General features: G+C 40.7%; 1 protein-coding gene across 9 annotated transcripts in view; it reads left to right on the top strand.

Annotated features, from left to right (window-relative positions):
- The window catches only part of nrxn2a (neurexin 2a), a 359,408-nt gene that overhangs the window by 136,547 nt on the left and 198,759 nt on the right, over positions 1-24,102 (top strand). For all 9 annotated transcript variants that reach the window (XM_058415329.1, XM_058415328.1, XM_058415327.1 and 6 more), the window contains 3 exons: positions 6,932-7,233; positions 18,741-18,902; positions 23,457-23,883. In XM_058415329.1, coding sequence (XP_058271312.1) covers positions 6,932-7,233; positions 18,741-18,902; positions 23,457-23,883 — 891 coding nt within the window. The remainder of the gene's footprint in view (positions 1-6,931; positions 7,234-18,740; positions 18,903-23,456; positions 23,884-24,102) is intronic.

Below are 24,102 nucleotides of genomic sequence, written 5' to 3'. Positions count from 1 at the left end.
GGTTTCAGTATTCCCAAAATTCCTTCCGAGCAATGAGGTCAGAGGTCCTCTGATCTCGGAAACTCAGGTTAAGGCATCTCAGATTACACAATGCATCGTATCGTGAGGTGGATGTGTGAAGACCACGTCGGGTTCTGCTCCCATCAACCAAGAACAGCAGTCTGAGGACACAGTGGCCACTGAAACAGGTGAAGATCGGAAAAATGATCAGATTATTAATGAGGTTTATGCACTGTATAAATATATATAAATATTAAACTGGTATTGATTTACGCGGTTGTGTCTGATAGCTTCACTCCTCACACATATTAATGATCGATGAAGGTTGTTTTCATATCTGCAGCTCTGAAAATAGCTCTTATACAACATACACTGTTTCTCCGTGTGTATCTTTGTATAATTGTGTGTGTGGGTGGGTGTGTTGTGTGTGTGGCACTGTGTTTAATCTGCAAAGCAAATGGCTTCAGCAGCTGCAGGGCCTGGACTTAATCAGCTGTTGAAATTTCTTTCTGAGAGGAGCCTCCATTCCACTACACTAAAGAGCAACCAGAGTGAAAGACATGCCAACCACCTGTCACACACACACACACACACACACACATGAATCTGACATGTATTCCACTCCACACAAACACAGACACACACACAGATGAATCAGATAATGAATTCCACTCCACACACACACACACAGACCCGACATGTATTCCACTCCACACAAACACACATACAAACATACACACACACACACACAAACAGACAATCAGATGAATCAGATAATGAATTCCACTCCACACACACACACACACACACACACACACAGACCCGACATTTATTCCACTCCACACAAACACACATACAAACATACACACACACACACAAACAGACAATCAGATGAATCAGATATGTATTCCACTCTGCACACACGAATCCGACATGTATTCCACTCCACACACACACACACACACACATACAAACAGATAAACACACACATGAATCTGACATGTATTCCACTCCACACAAACACAAACAGACACACACACAGATGAATCAGATAATGAATTCCACTCCACACACACACACACACAGACCCGACATGTATTCCACTCCACACAAACACACATACAAACATACACACACACACACACACACACACACAAACAGACAATCAGATGAATCAGATATGTATTCCACTCTGCACACACGAATCCGACATGTATTCCACTCCACACACACACACACACACATACACACACACACACATGTGAATCAGAGATGAATTCCACTCCACACACACACACACACACAGAGATGAATCAGAGATGAATTCCACTCCACACACACACACACACACACACACACACACATGAATCAGAGATGAATTCCACTCTGCTCCACACACACACACAGAGATGAATCAGAGATGAATTCCACTCCACACACACATACACACACACACACACATACAAACAGATAAACACACACATGAATCAGACATGTATTCCACTCCGGGCACACACAAAAACACATACAGATGAATCAGAGACGAATTCCACTCCACTCACACACACACACACACAAATACAGACACACACACAGATGAATCAGAGATGAATTCCACTCTACACACACACGCACACACACACACAGATGTACGTGGAGATGGAGGTGAAAGAGAGATGAACTCCAGTCCATCCACCCTCAGTGATTTGGCTGGAGTGTTGTGGGAGGTAGAGGAAGTGCAGCTCTAATTGGACATGTCTGTCTCAGTCTCTGCTCTGGACTCAGCTGGCCGGAGCATGATGAGAGCTAGGAGAGGGCACAGCATTATTTTTAAGACAGAAAACCATTGAAAGGGAGTAATAACACTGGTAAGATTACACCTGGCTTGGCTTTGCACTCACTCTAGACATTGATGACACACTGCAGTACTGTGCTGGATTTCTCTTATCAGAAGTCTGCTAGGGTTTAGAAAGAAAGGGACCAGCTCTGTACATTACCTGGTCTAATGATATACTGTATGTGTGGTGGTCTGGGAAAACCTCTGTGGCTGAGATTTCACAAAAACCATGTGGGAATGTTTGTCTATATTTTGTATTTTGCCATTTTCAGCTATCTGTCTGTAAATATGTTGAATAGGAGTCTAACAAAAGTAGTGAGAAATACATTCAGTCTGACTAAGAAGATCTAAAACCTTGCTAGTATGATTTCATCACATTGTGAATATCAGGCTATAAATACTTTGAAATAGAAATAGCCTTTATTTGTCACATATACATTACTGCACAGTGAAATTCTTTCTTTGCATATTCCATCCTTGGAGGTTGGGGTCAGAGTGCAGGGTCAGCCATGATACAGCACCCCTGGAGCAGAGAAGGTTAAGGACCTTGCGCAAGGGCCCAACAGTAGCAGCTTGGCTGTGTTGGGGCTTGAACCCCTGATCTTCTGGTCAACGACCCAGAGCCTTAACCACTTGAGTCACCACCGCCCCCCTGGGATATGGATCTATCAATGGATACATGCTATAGGAAAATGGACGGGCTTTTGTATTCAGTTTGTTTCTAAATTTTCACTTTTAGTGGTAACCGAACTGATTGTATCTACTGATTGCTCCTGAATGTTTTGGTAATATCATACCAAAAGATATGTCTGGTAGACCTTCTGGTAGTCCAGTGGCAGGATCCTGTGGTCTCATTGCCGTGGCCTGGGTTTGAGTCCCGGCCAGGGCGCTAACCAAGCCATGTAAGGGTTACCTCTCAGTGCCAGTCCAAAGCCTGGATTAAATGGGAGGGTTGCATCAGAAAGAGCTTTTGGAGTAAAACCTGTGCCAAATCGAAATATGTGGACCAAACAATCTGTTGTGGTGACCCCGAACAGGGAGCAGCCGAAAGAACAAGAACAACAACCAAAAGAATTTTCTGGTAGACCTCCTGGTGGTCCAGCAGCAGGATCCCACGCTATCATTGCCGTGGCCTGGGTTCAATCCCCAGGCAGGGAGCTAACCGAGCCACAGAAGAGTTACCTCTCATTGCTGGTCCCAAGCCTGGATTGAATGGGAGGGTTGCATCAGAAAGAGTTAAGTTAAACCTGTGCCAAATCGAAATATGTGGACCAAATGATCTGCTGTGGTGACCCCACAGGGAGCAGCCTAAAGAACAAGAACAACAACCAAAAGAAACCCTAACCCTAGGCCTCCTGGTGGTCCAGCGGCAGTCTCAGTCATGGTCTGGTCTCAATCCCCAGGCAGGGCGCTAACCGAGCCACGGAAGAGTTACCTCTCAGTGCCGGTCCCAAGCCTGGATTAAATGAAGGGAGCAATAGAGAAAAAGCATCTGGAGTAAAACCTGTGCCAAATTGAAATATGTGGACCAAATGATCTGTTGTGGTGACCCCAAAGAACAACAACAAATAAAAGATATGTCTGGTGCAAGGAAATAAAATAAGACCAAAAATTAAACTGTTAAAAAAGAACAGCATCAACACGGTGAAGCATGGTGTTGGCAGAATGCTGATTTTCATTAGCTGGACCTGTGGCTTCGTTCAGCGTGGAGGGAATCAATTACAGCTCCAAATACCAGTCAATTTTGCTGCAAAACCTTAAGGCTTCAGCAGAATCTCTTAAGATGAAAAGGAATTTCACCTTTCAGCATGACGACGACCTGAAGCGCACCTCCAAATCAACAAAGGAATGACTCGACCAAAAGAAGATCAAGGAAACGCCTCAGCTAGAGTCCAGATCTAAATCCTGTGAGGTGACCCGGAGAGGGCCATGCACAGGAGACGCTCGGGAAATCTGCCAGAATTCCAGTCAAGATGACTGACTTTTTTTTCGTACATCTTTTCTCTGATATGATTCTTATCTTGTTTTCAGAATAAAAGGTAGAAACATTTCTGACATGACTTATCTCGGTTTCACTTTCTTACATGCCATGTTATCAAAGGGGTACCCACTGCGTGTGACCCTGTTAATTTAATATTACTGCTGTTGGGAAGAACGATAAAATAGCATCCTCACATAGCGAGGTTTCGTCTGTGTTTTTTGTATTCCAGACTGCTATTTTCCTCTATACAATGGCTATATAAACAAAGCTCTTGAGTTCTGAAATTAGCATCTATATTGCATATCCCAGCAGCTCTCTGTGCTACTTTCTGCTGAGGTTGTGAACATTACAAAGTGTGTTTCTGTTTGGAATCTTATCTCAAACACACATTACAACATTTGGCAATTTTTTATTTATTTATTTAATTTTTTTTAAGGGGTGGGGTTGGGGCATTATTCATTTTTACCTAGCCTTTGACTCGGTAATGTTTGTTTTTCTCCAGATATTTCGCAATCGTTGTTGTTTTTGTTGTTTTATTCAGTGTTGCTCTTTCAAAAGCCTGGTATAGTACAATAACACTGTTTACTTGTATTTCGGTGTCCGAAAGAAGCAAGTGCTCCAGCTGTCAAACTGGAGAGACGTCATGTTGTTAAAGTAAACACACTTTTTTTGGACCAAATGCATCTTGTCAAAGTTTGGATCAAATCTGTCTGGTTATTTCATCCAAATTGGGGACTCTTCTGTCTTATATTCTTGTGCACATTTGCCAGGCGAAGCAGTGAGTAGGAGTTATTCTTACACCTCTTGACACCTCTGTGCCAAATTACAGCAGAACCCCTTTTATTTGGCCCATTTTCAAGCTAAACTTAACCAGAGTTGGCTCTCTGTCAAGGCTTAAAAGCAGGCAAGATGTACTTTCCCTGCACTCTTTCACTTTACGGAACTGTGTGGATAAGATAAAAATGACGGGGTGCCTTTTTTTTTCTCTACATGACTTCTCAGTTCCGACATCATATACCTGCATAAAACACGGACGTCTGTCATTTATGGAAGTTTTGTTTTGTTTGTTTGTACTCAGTGATGCATTGATAAATCATTGGACATCTGGAATTTTCCATCTCCATGGTGAAGATGTCTGGTTGTCTGATTTATTTCTTAAGTGTGAGTTTGGAGTTCTCTAATTAACCTCATGCTCAACTAGATAAATGTGACAGATTTGAGTCCCAGATTGCATCAGCATGGAAAATTCCCTCGCAAGTTAAACTAGAAGCTCATAAGAGGAGAATGAGAGGGTGCTTTAATTCCTCTGTACAGTGTTTGCATGTAGAGCTCAGATCAGGAAGGGTGTTGTGACATTAGACGGGGTTCAGTTCTAGCTTCAGCCCTCGGTGAACGTTTGCTCTCGCTGTTGTTATCGGGCCGTTTGACAAATAGCTTTTTCAGACCCACCCTTTGTGCATTTATCTCATGCGTTAGAGTTCCAGACACATAATCTCAGGCTGAGAGCTTAAAAATCACTGCCTCAAGTTTTAAAAAAGAAAAAAAAAGCCTAAACGACTAACTAAAAGGTGTTTGTTTAAAACACTGTTGTTAGCAAAGTGTTCAACTGGGCCAGCAAACTCAATTTAATACACACTTACTGTCTAACTCTCTACTTTCTATCTATCTATCTATCTATCTATCTATCTATCTATCTATCTATCTATCTATCTATCTGTCTGTCTGTCTGTCTGTCTGTCTGTCTATCTATTTCTCTGTCTGTCTGTCTGTCTGCCTGCCTGCCTGCCTATCTATCTATCTATCTATCTATCTATCTATCTATCTATCTATCTATCTATCTATCTATCTATCTATCTATCTGTCTGTCTGTCTGTCTGTCTGTCTGTCTATCTATTTCTCTGTCTGTCTGTCTGTCTGCCTGCCTGCCTGCCTGCCTATCTATCTATCTATCTATCTATCTATCTATCTATCTATCTATCTGTCTGTCTGTCTGTCTGTCTGTCTATCTATTTCTCTGTCTGTCTGTCTGTCTGCCTGCCTGCCTGCCTGCCTGCCTATCTATCTATCTATCTATCTATCTATCTATCTATCTATCTATCTATCTATCTATCTATCTATCTATCTGTCTGCCTGTCTGCCTATCTGTCTGTCTGTCTGTCTGTCTGTTTGCCTGCACTTACTGTCTAACTCTCTACTTTACTTTCTATCTATCTATCTATCTATCTATCTATCTATCTATCTATCTCTCTGTCTATCTGTCTGTCTGTCAGTCTGTCAGTATAAACTTATCTATATTTGAAGTTTATTGGTTATAGAAATCAGTCACAGTGTAGTTGTGTTATTTTTAAGCTTATTTCAGGCCTCTCAAAACTAAACCAACCCACATGGTGTGTTACTGCCCATGAATCAGGGATACAGTCCTCTCATTCATCCATCCATCCATCCATCCATCCATGCATCCATCCATCCATCCATTTATGTCATTCAGTCATTCATTCAGAATCAGTTAGTTACGGATGTAGTGCCACTATATGTTTATCCCAGGAACACTGGGCACAAGCCAGGAATACATTTTGGATGGGACACCAATCCATTACAGGACACAAACCGCACAATCAGCCTTTTAACGATGTCTTCACTGTCATCATGCGTTTAAAAGGCATCTGACTGGAAGCACGTATTATTCACGTTGTGTATCGGTGCATATCTGCATGTCATCTGCATGACAAATGAACTCTATTTAATGCTAAAGATGTATGTTTTTAGCACTGCCTGTGTGATATAAAGTGGGTTATGTGATGCCTAAATCCATCATCGATTCTGCTTTTGAAAAGGAACTAGTGACTTTTTTTTTTAATGAAAAGAAACTCACATAACAGGCTATTATGATCAGCCGTATGCAGTGTGTGTACAGATCATCCCCCTGCTTTGACTGTGAGACAATCTTTGACAATGTGTTATGAAGAGGAAATTTCAGCAGCAGAGGGATAATCCTCCATGTTTTCTAGCTGCAGCTGTGATCTGAGCATGTCGTTTATCCTGAAACTCATCACTGTTTCCTCTCCCTCTCTCTTCTCATTTCTCTCTCTCTTTCTCTCTCTCTCTCGGTGAAGGGCGAGCCGAGTCAGTGGCCACATTCAAGGGCAGCGAGTTCTTCAGCTACAACCTGTCACAGACGCCCATCCAGAGCAGCTCGGACGATATCACGCTATCGTTCCGTACGGTCCAGCGCAACGGCCTGCTGCTGCACACAGGAAAGGGGGCTGATTACGTCAACCTGTCATTGAAGAACGGCGCCGTGTGCCTCGTCATCAACCTGGGCTCGGGCGCCTTCGAAGCACTGGTGGAGCCATCAGATGGCAAGTTTAATGACAACGTGTGGCACGCCGTGCGCATCGCCCGCAACTTGCGCCAGGTAGAACGATGCTGGGGAACGTTGCAGCATCTCAGTTACTTATTGCATCTGTATAACATGTTTTTTAGCAGCTTACTACTAACCAAGATGGGAGCTAACAGTGTTACGTCTAGAGATTTTCCTGTTTTCCTTTATACAAAACACATACATCTCATACACACACTGTATACACAGACTGATTTTCGATTATTCAGTCAATTATGGGACAGAATCATTATTTGGTTTTATGTAAGGAACGTAGTCTAGTGATGTAGCCAAGAATTCAAAACTCTAGCTACATTAAACAGAAAAATCATCAGCTTTATATACAAGACGTGGAAGCTCCTAGTTTTTGCTGCAGTATCTGATAAATTTCCCTGCTATATGTGGCGAAGCAGAAGCCATTTGACTGCCAGCTGTGTTACTGTGTTATTACAAAATGTTTTCCTGTACAAATACAATGCCTGAAAGTGAATATATAAGAAAGTGCGGAGAACCCACAAGACCCTGACACTCGTGTACATGAAGTATACGGTGAGAATCTGAAGCTGAGATGGCTTAGATGTGGAAAATAGCAGCATAACAATACATACAACACACACACACACACACATTGAAATGCTAATCTAGATATATTATAAAATCGTAGCCATTGCATATAGCTCGAATTCATTTCACTGTCTAGATATTTAAACCCTTTTGTAAGCTTGACTGAGACCATTTCATACAGTAAGATTATTAATTATTATTGGAAATTGATCACTGCCCAATAAAGATGAGTGACAGAGGAGCTTAAACTGGTAAAAAGGAAATACATCAAATGTACACCGATCAGGCATAACATTATGACCAGGTGAAGTGAATAAGACATGATCTCCTCATCATGGTGCCTGTTAGTGGGTGGGATATATTAGGCAGCAAGTCAACATTTTGTCCTCAAAGTTGATGTGTTAGAAGCAGGAAAAATGGACAAGCGTAAGGACTTGAGCGAGTTTGACAAAGGGCCAAATTGTGATGGCTAGACCACTGGATCAGAGCATCTCCAAAACTGCAGCTCTTGTGGGGTGTTCCCGGTCTGCAGTGGTCAGTATCTATCAAAAGTGGTCCAAGGAAGGAACAGTGGTGAACCGGAGACAGGGTCATGGGCGGCCAAGGCTCAATGATGCACGTGGGGAGCGAAGACTGACCCATGTGATCCGATCCAACAGACGAGCTACTGTTGCTCAAAACTTAATGCTGGTCCTGATAGAAAGGTGTCAGAATACACAGTGCAGGACGGGTCAGGGCTGTTTTGGTGGCAAAAGGCAGACTAACACGATATTAGACATAATGGTCATAATGTTATGCCTGGTCGGTGTATTCTTAAGTTTTTCATCTCCAAGCTCCATCTCACCACAGGTCATTCCTGCTTTGAATGGAGATGCAAAGTGCAGATTACTACAAGGATGGCAGCAGGAATCGGAACAGAGAGCAGAATTCAGAGCTGCATGGAGTTTATGGGCCTAGCTGCACACACAGTTGTTTCTGACGTTTATCACCATCCATGTTCAAACTTCCAGCATAGTGCAGCTGTTGTCCACAGTAGGTTGCCTTTTGCACAGACAGTGAAAGCAAAAGCGTGTGAGTGTGTGTGTGTGTGTGAGTGCGAGTGTTGATCACATGACTCCGTCGCCAGCCGGATGCTCATGGATGGAGCGTTGTGTGCGATAGAGACGGACTGCGTGAGGTCTTGGTTTTAATTGGGATCAGATGGCCTCGCAGGTGCTCCGGTTCAGCAAGACTACAGGCTGTTTTGGATGCCGTCCACCTAATAGCATCAGCCCACGGAGGCTTGGGGGTAAAGGAGGTAATAGCTAGCGCTGCTCTGAGAAACTGCCTTCGTTTATAGACCAACATGAGAAGCATATGTTCAGCCAGTGGAAATATTTGTGCTATGTTTGAGCAGCAATGGCAAAGTGCTGTCAATCACCTTAAAGGTGAAAACACACCTCATGATTAAGTAAAACGTCAAGGAATCTTTGGATAGTTAAGGGCTTTAAACGTAGACGTCAAGAGCAGAACTTGCCCCCATTGTGACCCAATAAAGGAGTGGACAAGCCGTGCCATTTAAAAAAGGGTGAGGCGAAGAAAAACAAAACACAAACTAGGGATTTATTGGTTAACTTGTAGCAGTGTATCAGAACCAGTACATGTTTTTGACTCCTTAATAGCCAGAAGAAACCAAAATGAGCAAAATAGTTAGTATTAAACTGTCAGTTCCATTGTTTAGATCTCCCTGTATAAGCAGTGATGATGTTCATTCAGTTAGGCTAACAGACTGGTTTTTTATAGTGTTAGCTAGTTGGTTAAAATGAAGCGTATTAGCTGGTAATATTGCATCCAGGCATGATAATGCTGATGATCAGCACAGTGGATAACGTTAGAGTCACGCTCCTGGTGCCGTCTATACGTTTACTCTGTACTGTCACATGCTGGTAAATGTTAGTATGTGAAACGATGAGTGTAGTGTTATCAGTATCAGGATAGAACTGTGTGTGTGTGTGTGTTTGTGTGTCTGTGTGTGTGTGTGGATATGTGTGTTTTATGTGTGGATATGTGTGATTGTGTGTGTGTGTTTGTATGTGTGTCTGTGTGTTTGTGTGCGTTTGTGCGAGTGTATATGTGTGCTTGTGTATGTGTGTGTGTATATTTGTGTGTGTATACATGTATATTTCTCTGTGTGTGTATGTGTGTGTGTGTGTATTTCTGCGTGTGTATGTGTGTGTATACATGTATATTTCTCTGTGTGTGTATGTGTGTGTGTGTGTGTATTTCCGCGTATGTGTTTGTGTATACATGTACATTTCTCTGTGTGTGTATGTGTGTGTGTATTTCTGCGTGTGTATGTGTGTGTATACATGTATATTTCTCTGTGTGTGTATGTGTGTGTGTGTGTGTATTTCCGCGTATGTGTTTGTGTATACATGTACATTTCTCTGTGTGTGTATGTGTGTGTGTGTATTTCTGCGTGTGTATGTGTGTGTATACATGTATATTTCTCTGTGTGTGTATGTGTGTGTGTGTATTTCTGCGTGTGTATGTGTTTGTGTATACATGTATATTTCTCTGTGTGTGTATGTGTGTGTGTGTGTATTTCTGCGTGTGTATGTGTTTGTGTATACATGTATATTTCTCTGTGTGTGTATGTGTGTGTGTGTGTATTTCTGCGTGTGTATGTGTTTGTGTATACATGTATATTTCTCTGTGTGTGTATGTGTGTGTGTGTGTGTATTTCTGTGTGTGTATGTGTTTGTGTATACATGTATATTTCTCTGTGTGTGTAGGTGTGTGTGTGTGTGTGTATTTCTGCGTGTGTATGTGTTTGTGTATACATGTATATTTCTCTGTGTGTGTAGGTGTGTGTGTGTGTGTGTATTTCTGCGTGTGTATGTGTTTGTGTATACATGTATATTTCTCTGTGTGTGTATGTGTGTGTGTGTGTGTATTTCTGCGTGTGTATGTGTTTGTGTATACATGTATATTTCTCTGTGTGTGTATGTGTGTGTGTGTGTGTATTTCTGCGTGTGTATGTGTTTGTGTATACATGTATATTTCTCTGTGTGTGTATGTGTGTGTGTGTGTGTATTTCTGTGTGTGTATGTGTTTGTGTATACATGTATATTTCTCTGTGTGTGTATATGCGTAGGTGTTTGTCTGTGTGTATATATGTATATTTCTGTGTGTGTATATCTGAGTATGTGTTTGTGTGTGTATATGTGTATATATGTGTGTATGTGTGTGTTTGTGTTTTTAGGTGTGTGTTTATGTGTGTGTATGTATTTGAGTCGCAGCTAAAAGTGGTTGAATTTGATTGAAGTGGCTTCATGCATGTTCAGCCTGCGCCTCTCTGTTTTGTCTCTGTGATTGCTGAAGAATAATCCTGTAAATCTGCTCCAATTACGCTTGCAAATATAGTCATTTGCATTCAGTCAGCCCTCCGCCTAGCACTGCTGGGGTGGAGGGTAGTAGTTCCTCGTGTTCATTTAGCCTAACCTAGGAAGAAAAACACTCAATAACCACCTTGATAAAGATTTTTTTTTTTTGCTTGATGAAGGCCTGTGCTGCGCTAATTTTCTGAGAAGCGTTTGGCTTGATTGAGCGTTTTTAGCCTGATCATTATTCGTCATCGACTATATGATGGAGTACAGCCCCAAGTAGTCTGTCACACGCCCATGCTGATTAGCCTCCCATCTGATTGTTGTAACCTTTAGCTCGAGTCACTTACAGAGCTGGAGTATTTTGCGCATCTGATAATCGCTAGTAACATTTCGCTGTTTTCGCTCGCGCGCTGCGACGCCGCAGCATTTTCCTGACCTGAGTGGTGTCAAGCTGACATTTCCTTGCAACCGTGTACGATGATTTGTTGGTGGGTTTTTTTTGTTGTTGCTGTTTTACTCATTTAGTAGAAACAGCTGCAGAATGTTTTAGTGCCTCTGACATTTCTCCAAGACATTTCTCCGCACGCCATCGCCACTCGTTCCTGCTTCTCCGTCTCGACCCTCGTGCTCTTCCTCTCAATGTTTCGCTGAAAATGATGCATTTATCTACCTTTCTTTCTTTCTTTTTTACCCCCCTTACCTACACGGAAGCCTGTAAGAGGTGGATTTGCCATTGTTTATCTTGCACTAATGCCCTTTTAACATTAATCCCTTAGCGGAAAGTGAATCATTTTGACATTGTCCAGAAATAGAAAAAAAAATTAGCCTATTAATAAAACTGATATCTAATCTAGCAGAAGATGAAGAAATGATTTATTAGTGAAATTAAGTGGATGATCATGATTAAGTATTATTACATTAAGTGTCATTACATTTTTTTCTCATTTTAGGGAAGGTTTCTTATATGATATATAATACAGTTGTTTTTTTTTTTAATTCCCATTCGTCCACTTCGGGTTGTCCATTGCTTTTTCTGTTTAAAAAAAAAACAAACATTTTTTAAGATATTTATATCATCATGGTCATCATGTCTCTCAGCGGCTTTGTAGAAATGGTTTTTCTTTCAGAACTATTTTCTTTTTTCTTTTCTTTTTAACACACACAGCATTTTTCAGTCACGGAAATCTGACATTTTTTCCCTCTCAGGCAGAAGTCCTTCAGCTATTGTATTTATTAGCAGATCTGGTGCATCATGTGCATGATCCTCTCACAGAGTCCAGCTGTCCCTGTCATGTCCCACATCAGTTCTGTCCTGGAGGCTTACATCACCTTAGAATTCAGCGATGCAACATACAGATGTCAGTAATCCACATGTGTAATGATACGGCTGGTTGTATTGCATCATTTGAACACCTTTTCATCGTGACACACACATCCAAGCACACACACATATACTCTCTCTCACTCTCTCTCTCTCTCTCTCTCTCTCTCTCTCTCTCTCTCTCTCTCTCTCTCTTTCTCTCTCCTACTTTAAGACATCATTTCCCAGCTGTTTCAATCCATGTTAAAGAAACTTTCCGTGTGATTGGGGAGTTCATAGCTGCAGATATGAGAATCTACTCAGTACAGAAAAAATCAGAATTTAAAAAAACAGCTTGACCCATGCATCTTACACCCGAGTCAGGGTTGCCAGACACCTCGTTTTCTAAAAACAAATGAAATAAATAACCCCATCCCTGTCCCTGTCTCCTAAGCCCAAACCTAACTCCTAACCCCTAACTTTAACCCCAACCTCTAACCCCAACCACGATCCTAACCCTGATCCTAACCCTAACTTCTAACTCTGATCCCCTAACCCTATCCCCTAACTCCTAACCCCTAACTTTAACCCCAACCTCTAACCCCAACCACGATCCTAACCCGGATCCTAACCCTAACTTCTAACTCTGATCCCCTAACCCTATCCCCTAACTCCTAACCCCTAATCCTAACTCCTAACCCTAACCCTAGATACATTTTGAAATCTTATTACAAAAACAGAGAACAAACTAAGAAAAAGAAGTGATTTTGAGACCCAAGACCTGGCAACCCTGCACAACAGCGAGCTAATTTTTAGGTAACGAAGATCAGTTAATGCATAGCCATTGTTTAGTTATCCAATGCTAAGAGTTTTAATTTTTCTTTGATAATGTTGTAATGAATTAAAATGGAAAACTAAGACACGCGATCAGGCAAATTTTGCTTCATCGTATCAAAACACCACCGTATCACATCTTATCTATCATTACACCCCTGTAGAATTCTTTGATATAGCATTAAATAATCCCTTCACTTCCCCCATCTCCCTGTATATATATATATATATATATATATATATATATATATATATATATATATATTGCTTTTCATGCATTATTTCATGCATTTCTCAGATGATTCTAGTACAAGAGACAAAAGAGCGAGCAGCTTTCATCTTGTTGATGGCTAGTGAGTCGACGCAACACCGCACTTCCTTTTGGAGTTCAGATTAAAGGCAGCATTTCTCTTGTATTTCACAATTTGAATGTCGAATCTTCTTCATGGCTTCATGAATGTGAGACAGAAACGCTTGAAATACCGCTGATATAACCAAGCTTACGTAGGAACCCCTGTAGTATTCACCATTCAGAAGCACGAAGCATGCGGCTTTACAGCTCTAATATTACACACTTCAGTGGATTGATGCATGGGGAAGGGGTGGATTTGCAGAGGTAACGATGGTTAATGTAGAAAAGAGAACTGTTTAAGGAAGGTTGCGATCTACATGGATACAACAAATTCAATCAATTCAATGGTGTGTCACAGCAGAGGCACACGGACTAACAAGCCTTTGAGTTAAGTTTATGAAAACGTCAGGGACTAATGGAGAGCACCCAGAGCTGGTGGATGATAGAAAAAGAAAAAGCCTCCATCTCTTTATTATTATTATTATCATTCTCTTTGTGTGGCTTAGCACATCTTGCAGTGGTTTACCCTGCTGGCTCTGTTTATAGCTTGCTTTATCCATTTATTGGTTTTATATTTATCATTATAGATGCGTGGCTTTACCTCCAACCGTGGCTCAGGTCATTTCAGCTAAGTTTGGGTAGAGCTGTGTGATATGACAATACGACAATAAGATAAACATGTGAATTTATGTGATTATCATGCCTCACTGGTAGCTCAACTGTATAAGGCTCTGAGTTGTTGATTGGAAGATTGGGGTTCAAGCTCCAGCACCGCCAAGCTGCCACTACTGGACCCTAATCTCCCCCCAGGGTCACTGCATCATTGCTGACCCTGTGCTCTGACCCCACCCTTCCAAGGATAGGACATGTCATGAAAGAATTTTACTGTGCAGTAATGTATGGGTCAAATAAAGAATACTTAGCTCACTAAAGTCTTTCAAAATAGTCTTTTACAGCAAACCCAAGCGAATAGAATAGAAGCCTTTATTTGTCACTTATACATTATAGCACTCTGAAATTCTTTCTTAAGAAGTTGGGGTCAGAGCACAGGCTCAGCCATGATACAGCACCCCTGGAGCAGAGAGGGTTAAGGGTCTTGCTCAAGGGCCCAACAGTGGCAGATTGGCAGCGCTGGGGCTTCAACCAGCCTTCCAATTAACAACCCAGAGCCTTAAGCACTTGAGCAACCACTACCTTAAGTGACTCATGTGAGAGCTGAATTCTTAAATCTGATTGGTCAAAATGTGTTGATTTATTGTCTATAACAGCAGCTCTGTCGGTAGCGCTGGCTATAATTCAAATCACAGGTTTAACAGCATGCTAGTCCACTCGTTCTCCATTAGTGTGTTTTGTTTGCAGAGATGTTCATGTAAGGAGTCTCCAGTGTCAGTACTTTGTATCATTCAGTCATTTATTTATTTATTTTTCCACAAGCCTTCAGGGTGAAGGAGGACTTGTGGTTTTGCGGGTTTTATTTATTTATTTATTTATTTATTTATTTATCCTTTAATTTATTTGTTTTATTATTATTAAATAAATAAATAAATAAATAATAAAGAAATAAATAAACTGATTAATTAAATAAAAAAATAATAAATAGTTATTGCTGTATGAGAGTAAAAATAAAACACTTCAGTACATGCTGTTATTAGAAATCAATCGACCTACCATTCCATGGGGGGCGGGGCCTCATCACACCACTCTGTTTTTGATTATTTTCCATGGTTTATACCGTAAGATAGTAGTTATAGCGACTTTGCTCACATAATCCTCTTACTTTTGTTTAGTCTCAGCTTCAGCCTTTTCTCTCTCCCCACAGCTTATAAAGCATGAGATATCATCTGTTTCATGTTGCAAGCTTCAGGACCTTGAAGGTCGCACTCCGATTGGTTCTCCGCACTGGAATACGAATCATGCACGGCTTCACATCTCAATCATATCAGGTCTCATGTGACACAGTAAACATGGCTGTTTGTTTACAGCGTCAATCAAAAAACAGACACTTCTCAGTGACAGACTCTCAAACAAAATACAGGTGGTGTTTGCCTTGAAGACGATCGTGTCTCAGCTCTCGGCTGACCGCAGTCGAAAGCAGTGCTGTGGTTTTAGCCCCTCCACTTCAAGATTCAGCGTGCTGTTCATTCTGAGATGCTTTTCAGCTCAGCACGGTTGTAAAGAGTAGCTCTCTGCCCATTCTCTTCTGACCTCTCGCTCCATTTTCACTCACAGAACTGACGTTCACTAGATGCATTTAGTTTTTGATTCTTTCCCAACCCTAGACACCTTTGATGGACAGTTTCAGAAATACTTAAACCAGTCCAGTAATTACTGGTTTCTCTGTTTCTGCTGTTTGATGTGAACTGAAGCTCTTGACCTATAACTATATGATTTTATGCACTGCACACTGATGTGTGTGTGTATGTATAATTATTTTGCACCACCCCTTGCTGTTAGCTCATGAGCGAGGTGCTAAGCTCAAGTTCCTTCACCGCGGCTGTTTACATTGCTGTGATTCGTCCCTGCGGCACGCCGTTTTTCTCTTCTGGACACGTGTGTGTGTTATGGGCTTTATTTTCAGGACTGAGTGAGTCAGTGATGAATTTGTGGCATTTGTGTCGTGTCAGCATGTCGGGCCCAGTGGTGTGTCCTTTTTGGAGGTCACTCATGCCATCTGGATGTGGTTCTCTCTTAGCCTGTCACAAGCTAGTGTAGGTAAGCTAATTAGCACAGCGATCAGCTCATACCATGTTATTTACAAATATGTCCAGCAACGGAAAGGAGCGTGATAAGTGTCTTTGGCCCGGATTTCAGATCCAGGTTTACAGTTCTAAAATTGTTTTATTCTCTCCTCCAGGATTAAACAGACTTTCAGTTCTAGCAAAACATTTTGTCCATCCACGGATAGAACGATCCTGGAACTAAACGTCCATAACATCTTACCCATCATGCGTGTCTACTATAATTAACCACTCTGACTCTCGGCATGGCTCTATTATAACTATTTTTGTTCAGAATGTTTTCTGCCAAAATGGCTGCAACTAAAATGGGAAAAGATCCTAACAGACCAACACTAACACAAATACATCATCTGGTTCTACACTAAAAACCAATTTGCTGACTCCCTTCTACCACTTGCTGAATCACTCAACATACTGTATATTTATAGAGATCTTTTCCACCCACCTCTCCTCCTAAACTAATGAACACGACTCACACACACACACACACACACACTCACACTCACACACACACTCACACACACACACTCACACACACACACACACACACACATTAACCCACCTTCGTGCACAATAACACAGCGACATCGGACATTTACACTCATTCCCACTGATATGAAATAAGGCAAAAGGGAAACAGGAAATGTGCTACTTTTCAACATTTCTCTTTTTTTCTCTCTATACCTCATCCTTTCTTTTTTTCCCCTTCTCATTCTCTCTCTGTCAATAATCCTTCCTTTATATTTATTTTCTATCTCTCTTGTCCTCCATGTCTTCATACCTCTATATATATCCATTTGTCCTCCTTGCATCTCTCTCTCTCTCTCTCTCTCTCTCTCTCTCGCCTCTTTCTTTTTCCTCTATTTCTATCCCCCATGCCTCTCTGTATTACTCTTTTTTTTTCTTCCTTTCACTGCTTCTCTCCTTCCCGGCTGTTTGTTTCTCTCCGTCTTGCTCATTCTATTATATTTCTTGTTTCATTTCTTGATTCATTTTTGCATCTTTCCGTTTTGCCATGTCTCTGTTTCTCTCTCTATTTCCATTTCACTCCATGATTCTGTTTCCCCTCTTTCTTTCTCTCTCATTTTGTCTCTTTCAACTATATTTTTTTATCCATTTTTTTCTTCTCTCCAACATCTTTCTGTTTCTCTCTGTTCCTCAAATTCTCTCTCTCTCTCTCTGTTCCTCAAATTCTCTCTCTCTCTCTCTCTCTCTCTCTCTCTGTTCCTCAAATTCTCTCTCTCTCTCTCTCTCTCTCTCTCTCTCTGTTCCTCAAATTCTCTCTCTCGCTCTCTCTCTCTCTCTCTCTCTCTCTCTCTCTCTCTCTCTTTCTCTCTCTCTCTCTCTCACTCTCTCTGTTCCTCAAATTCTCTCTCTCTCTCTCTCTCTCTCTCTCTCTCTCTGTTCCTCAAATTCTCTCTCTCTCTCGCTCTCTCTCTCTCTCTCCCTCTCTCTCTGTTCCTCAAATTCTCTCTCTCGCTCTCTCTCGCTCTCTCTCTCTCTCTCTCTCTCTCTCTCTCTCTCTCTCTCTGTTCCTCAAATTCTCTCTCTCGCTCTCTCTCTCTCACTCTCTCTGTTCCTCAAATTCTCTCTCTCTCTCTCTCTCTCTCTCTCTCTCTCTCTCTCTGTTCCTCAAATTCTCTCTCTCTCGCTCTCTCTCTCTCTCTCCCTCTCTCTCTGTTCCTCAAATTCTCTCTCTCGCTCTCTCTCTCTCTCTCTCTCTCTCTCTCTCTCTGTTCCTCAAATTCTCTCTCTCTCTCTGTTTCTCAAATTCTCTCTCTCACTCTTTCTCTCGCTCTCTCACTCTCTCTCTCTCTCTCTCTCTCTCTGTCTCTCTCTCTCTCTCTCTCTCTCTCTCTCTCTGTTTCTCAAATTCTCTCTCTCTCTCATCGTAATTCTCTATAACTATTTCCTTTCTCTCATTGTTTTTTTATGTTTTTTTTTACCTTTTTTTGTTTCTCTTTCTCTGTCTTTTCTCTCCACCTTTACTCCTTGTCACTGTTTCCTCTTTATAGCTGTCTCTGTATTTCTCTTACTATTTATCTCTGTCTCTGTTTTTTTCACCCATCCTTCTATTTCTCTCTCTCTCTCACCCATTTTTTTATCTATCTCCCTTAAATCATTGTCACTATTCTTTTTCTCTCTGTCATGGTCTCTCTTCATCTTGGACTTCTTTATGCTTTTCTTTGTCCACTTCTTTCTCCATCTATTTCTCTCTATCTCCATCTCTATCTCTTTGCCTCTATTTTTCTCTGTCTCACTATTTCTCTCTATATCTGTATTTATCTCTGTCTCTCTCTCTCTCTCTCTCTCTCTCTCTCTCTCTCTCTCTCTCTCTCTCTCTCTCTCTCTCTCTCTAACCGCTCTGACCTTTCCTGCACCCTCAGGTCACTATATCTGTGGATGGCTTACTGACGACCACAGGCTACACCCAGGAGGACTACACCATGCTGGGCTCAGATGACTTCTTCTATGTGGGAGGCAGCCCAAACACAGCCGACCTACCCGGCTCTCCGGTCAGCAACAACTTCATGGGCTGCCTGAAAGACGTGAGTACAGAGTGTCAATCAGCAAACCTGCAGTGGAGTGGCTGCAACATTGACAAGACAGTAATAATATCACCATACTGTAACAATGTAATTACACTGTAATAAAATAATATAAATATTTTAATAATGTAATATAGTAATACAATTGTTAAAATAATAAATCTATAACAAAGAAATACCTTAATCCAAGATATTAATCCAAGATTAGTACATAACAAAACACACATAAATATAACCAGGAAGTTTAAATGTTTTTAAATTATTAATTATTAAACATATTATTTGACATTATTTCATTATTATTAAATATTATTTTTATCTTATATAACTTTATTATTATTATTATTATTATTATTATTATTATTATGTGTATGTGAATTTGACTTTCATACTAATTTTATTTATTTATTTTAAAGAATCTGATTCCTTTTTTTTTTTTGTTTATTGTATAACCTTTTCCCATTTAATACCAATGTAATACCATATAAGTCAAATATGTGGGTGAAGTGATATTTATATTTATGGAGAGGGGGGGAGAGAGAGAGAGAGAGAGAGAGAGAGAGACACACACACACACACACATCACTCAGGCCTACTTTAACAGTACTAAATGTGTGGATAAATCTGGCCTCATTTAAACAGCTTGCTCCTCTTTTAACTTTGGCCCTGAAACTTAGCCAGCTGGTCCGGGCCTCATTACGGAAGAGTGAGTCGAGGAAGCATATGTGAGAAAGACAGCGATTTGGAAAGTGTCTAAACTCCAGGCCATAAAGGATAATACTCGACCAGCTTACACTGATAAGCTTAGTATTTCACCTCCCATCCGTCCTCACCTCCCCGGTTCCTTTATCTGCCCTTTTCCCATTTTCCTTCATTCCGAGCACTATTTATCCGCTCCCAAGCGTGTCCCTTATTTATGTCATGTCCATACCGTTGAAGTTTCAGCTTTACTTTCCTGACAGCCAAATTAAAAATTGATTTCCTCTGGAGATTCCAGTTTGACTGGGCTGAGCTCTTCGTCTCTGTCTCGTTGACCCCCAGGCTGTATTAATCACTCCTCTATCCTAAGCACTCAGCCATAAAGTCTCATACTATAGCCCTGTTTACACCCGGCCATATACACACAGCTTCAGCACAGATAAAGACATTAATATGTTTTTATTTTGCTTGAAAAAAATTAAAAATACAAGTGAGGAGTGACTTGTTAAAAAAAAAAGAACTAAAAAATAAGGAACAATGAGTGATATTTCGCGTTTAAAGATATGGCAGTAGCACGCAGTGATTGGCAGCAGGGCGTCACTAAACATGTGTTTTATTAAAGGAAATCCAATAATCACAGTCCCAGTTTGTAGCATGAGGTCAACACACACACAGGCAGGCCACATTAGGTCAGGAATTACACATGACAGATAGTAGTAGTTATTCATTTCTTATAATTAAATGGTCTGGAGTGCGTTACTCCACTTATAACACAGCTATGTGCCAGCAATTACAATGTTTAATTTATCATTTAATGAGTTCAATTCTTTCCCTCACTAATCTCTCCTTCTGTCTCTCTGACTAACACAGCTTATCATTTTTAACTAGAAAGTGTGAATGGTCTTGAAAGTCTTTCCTTCACCACATTCACTTCCAGAACAAAAATTTACAAATAATTTACTCACCCCAAGACCAAGGAAGTGCAAATAAGTCAAACTAAGCTAATAGTAATAATAATATTAGTAATATAATACTAATTATAATTAACATAATAGTAAACACTGGGTCTGTAGTAGACCTTCCGACATGATTGTGTAGTATGTAGTGCCGCGGACGTGCATCCCAGAGCTTCTGCTAGATGAGCTTTTGTGGTTAAAAAGTATCTGGCGAAAAACCTATGTTAAATCAAATATGTGGACCAGATGATCCGCCATGGCGACCCCGGACAGGGATCAGTCGAAAGAACTTTCTGCTTTCAGTTCCTGTGAATGAGCAATTCACCATAATATGGAAAAAATACCATATTAGAACAAACACATTAAACCTTCCGCCTGAGACGTGCGGTTATACGACAATAATGTTAGTCCTTGATTAACAGTGAAAACATGAGCTAGACAAAAACACACTCAGGTAGCACCCCAGTGACACGGCGCAGCCAGAGCCAGAACTAGAACAACAAAAAGCACACAACATCAACTTTAAACATTAGCTCTGAAAGCTCTGAACCAGTCCAGGCTCTGAGAGGAGCATGCATTTATTAATTCATTCATTGATTTAGAAATGTTTTCACTACAGTTTGAAACGATTAATTAAATTAATCGATTGACTAATAGTTGGTGAAGGTTTCTCTGAAGAAATGAACAGCACTGTAACATCTAACACACTAGAGACAGGATATTTTTACTCCAATTTTCTTAGGAATAAAGTTCAAATCCAGAAAATTTCTTCCTCTGTTTTTTTTATTGTTGATTTAGATGTTCATTATCTTGATCCATCATAACCTCGTGACAGAGACAACCAGAGTTTTTGGGAGAAATTTACAACATCAGTATTCCAACATCCCAAGGTTTTTGAAAGGTGCCAATCATTCTCGAAAGGTGTTTGTGTTTGTTCTTACTTTAAGCCTCTAACACAGTCCGGTTGATTGGTTTAGGCTGTGTCCATTTGGGATTGGCAGCTTTAACATGCCTTTTAAGACACAGACGAGTTGCCGGGGCTTTGTGGAGGCACCACTCGTAATTGCATTTTCTCATGTTCTCTCTCCTTGAGCTGGCACCTTTTATTTGGCTCCTACCTCTGCTTTTATTCTTCTGTCACGGGCACTGACAGGTAATGTGGCTGGCTTGTGTTATTTTCAGAGACACTCAAGTTCACACCCTGCAACAAAACGTCAGTCTTCATCTTAGAACAGAGGCTGGTGTGAAAATGAAAAGCATGTTATTCTGTGGCAGGCTGCGGCTGTACTCTCACCTGGCCAAAGACACACACACTCACCTGAGAGAAACCTTACTGAGGTCACTGCTACAGTAGCACACCGCTAGACCAGGGCCAACATGAAGGGGATAATCTTAAAGGTGGACCTAGGATTATTTCATATTCTTACATCCTAGTTTGTTTATTTAATGGCAAGAACTTTTTTTTATTATTATTTTTAATTGTTATTATTTTTTTAATATTTATTTATTTATTTATTTATTTATAAATCTATATCTATTTACTTTTTTTATTTTTTTTATTTTTTGTGTGTTTATTTATTTTTTATATGAATATTCTAAAAATGTCTAAAAGTTTCTAGCAGTCTCAAATCCTTACATGATTAGTTGACACAACAGTCAAAATAAAATAAAATGAAACAAACAAATAAATAAATAAATCCACCCACACAACGCAAACACTTTTACTCACTTGCCCGTATGCATGAAAGCATGAAAAACAAACATATTGCAGGATAATGTGCGAGTTATCAGGCTAGATTGAAAGAACACTTTCTAGCTTTTAAAATATTTTGATGTCTCTTTGTATATTTGTGGCATTTGACATTTACAGCATGCACTCTGCGCATCTCAGTGACGTCACACCGAATTTGTTCGCTAACTGAGAACATGCTAGTAGAACATCGTATTTTTTTGATCATCTGCTACGTTCAGCCATCCTTCTACATACTACGCATTTATTTCGTTTCCACACTCTTCCCATGTGAGACAAGAAGATTCAGCGTAATTTTTTAGCTTGCCTATTAGCTGAAACCATATGGCTGGCTTACAGTCAGCTAGCGAAGTGATTCAAAATGATGTTGTACCGGCATCTTCCCAATTACAAACAAGTTACACGAGATAAGACATAGCTGCTGTTGTTGAGTCGTGATTTTCACAGCTCATGCCACATATGGCTAAATGTGTGTGTGCTCTTTGGAAATTTTCAAGCATTTCTGAATCAAAACCTGGTCTTATATTTTTTATGACATTAATATAGGCCGTCTTTTATTTTGGTTTATTTTATTCAGTCCCCGAGAATCACTAACATCTGTCTATTAACTTGATTGCAATCTTAAATTCAGCAAATGTTTTTATATTTAGATTGCTTTCGCATAATAACATGTACACCATGATATACTTCATTACCATCAGAATTTAATATTGTAATATAAAATGTTTGACTGTTGCTCACCCCACATTACAGTTCACAACACATTATAAGCAAGAAAAACACTGAGCCTGTGATATGCCTGGATGTAGCTCAGCTAGCTCCTTCATATTCATCGCCAGGGTTCTTTTATTGAAGAAACTACAAGGCGTTCAATGACAATAAAAAAGTAGCCATCGCCGGGGAGGAAATCCTGCTTTGTATTCTTGTGCAGATGTAGCCGTTATGTCTATGTAATTTACTCATGCGTGTGGGCACTTAAGGAGGAACCGAGTATTTACCGAGTGTGAACACTGGCCCCTCAGGCACCTATCAGCCAAAATTTGTCTTTAACATTGGGCAGCATGCTGCTAAATTTCAACATCCTGTCAGTGTGGATGCACATGGACTGAAAATAGGAACTCTTGTTCTGACCCCTTCTTTCTCCTCCAGGTGGTCTATACCAATAACGAGTTTAGGCTGGAGCTCTCTCGGCTGGCTGAATTGCGAGACCCCAAAGTGGCCTTACACGGTGAACTGACCTTCCGCTGTGAGGACGTGGCTGCCCTTGATCCTATCAGCTTCGATACATCAGCCGCCTACGTCAGCCTCAATCACTGGAGCAGCAAGAAAACCGGATCAATCTCCTTTGACTTCCGCACCACAGAGCCCAACGGCCTGCTGCTGTTCAGCCACGGGAACATGCAGGGTTCACGTGAGCACCGACCTAGGGTTGACTTTTTTGCCATGGAACTGCTGGACGGCTTTCTGTACCTCCTAATGGACATGGGCTCAGGCAGCATTAAGTTAAAGGCCAGCAATAAGAAGGTGAATGACGGAGAGTGGTGTCATGTGGACTTCCAGCGAGAGGGACGCAAAGGTAAGACACGACACTGGGTGAAGAGACCGTGAGCTGCAGCTCTTTAATTAACTGAACAATGTCGGTTGTAGTATGACTACATAATTCTGGCTGAAATGATTATTATTCACGTTTATTCAGATTTCTGGAATACCCTGGTTCAAATATAGTTCTGATTCTTGCTCAGCAGGGCAATTTTCATAGAAGCTGGTATTGTATTCTTGTTTGCTTCAATTGCAT

The sequence above is a fragment of the Hemibagrus wyckioides genome, linkage group LG18 (genome assembly GCF_019097595.1).
Source record: "Hemibagrus wyckioides isolate EC202008001 linkage group LG18, SWU_Hwy_1.0, whole genome shotgun sequence".
In the NCBI taxonomy this organism is placed as follows: domain Eukaryota; kingdom Metazoa; phylum Chordata; class Actinopteri; order Siluriformes; family Bagridae; genus Hemibagrus; species Hemibagrus wyckioides.
This window is presented reverse-complemented; position numbering and strand designations above follow the sequence as displayed.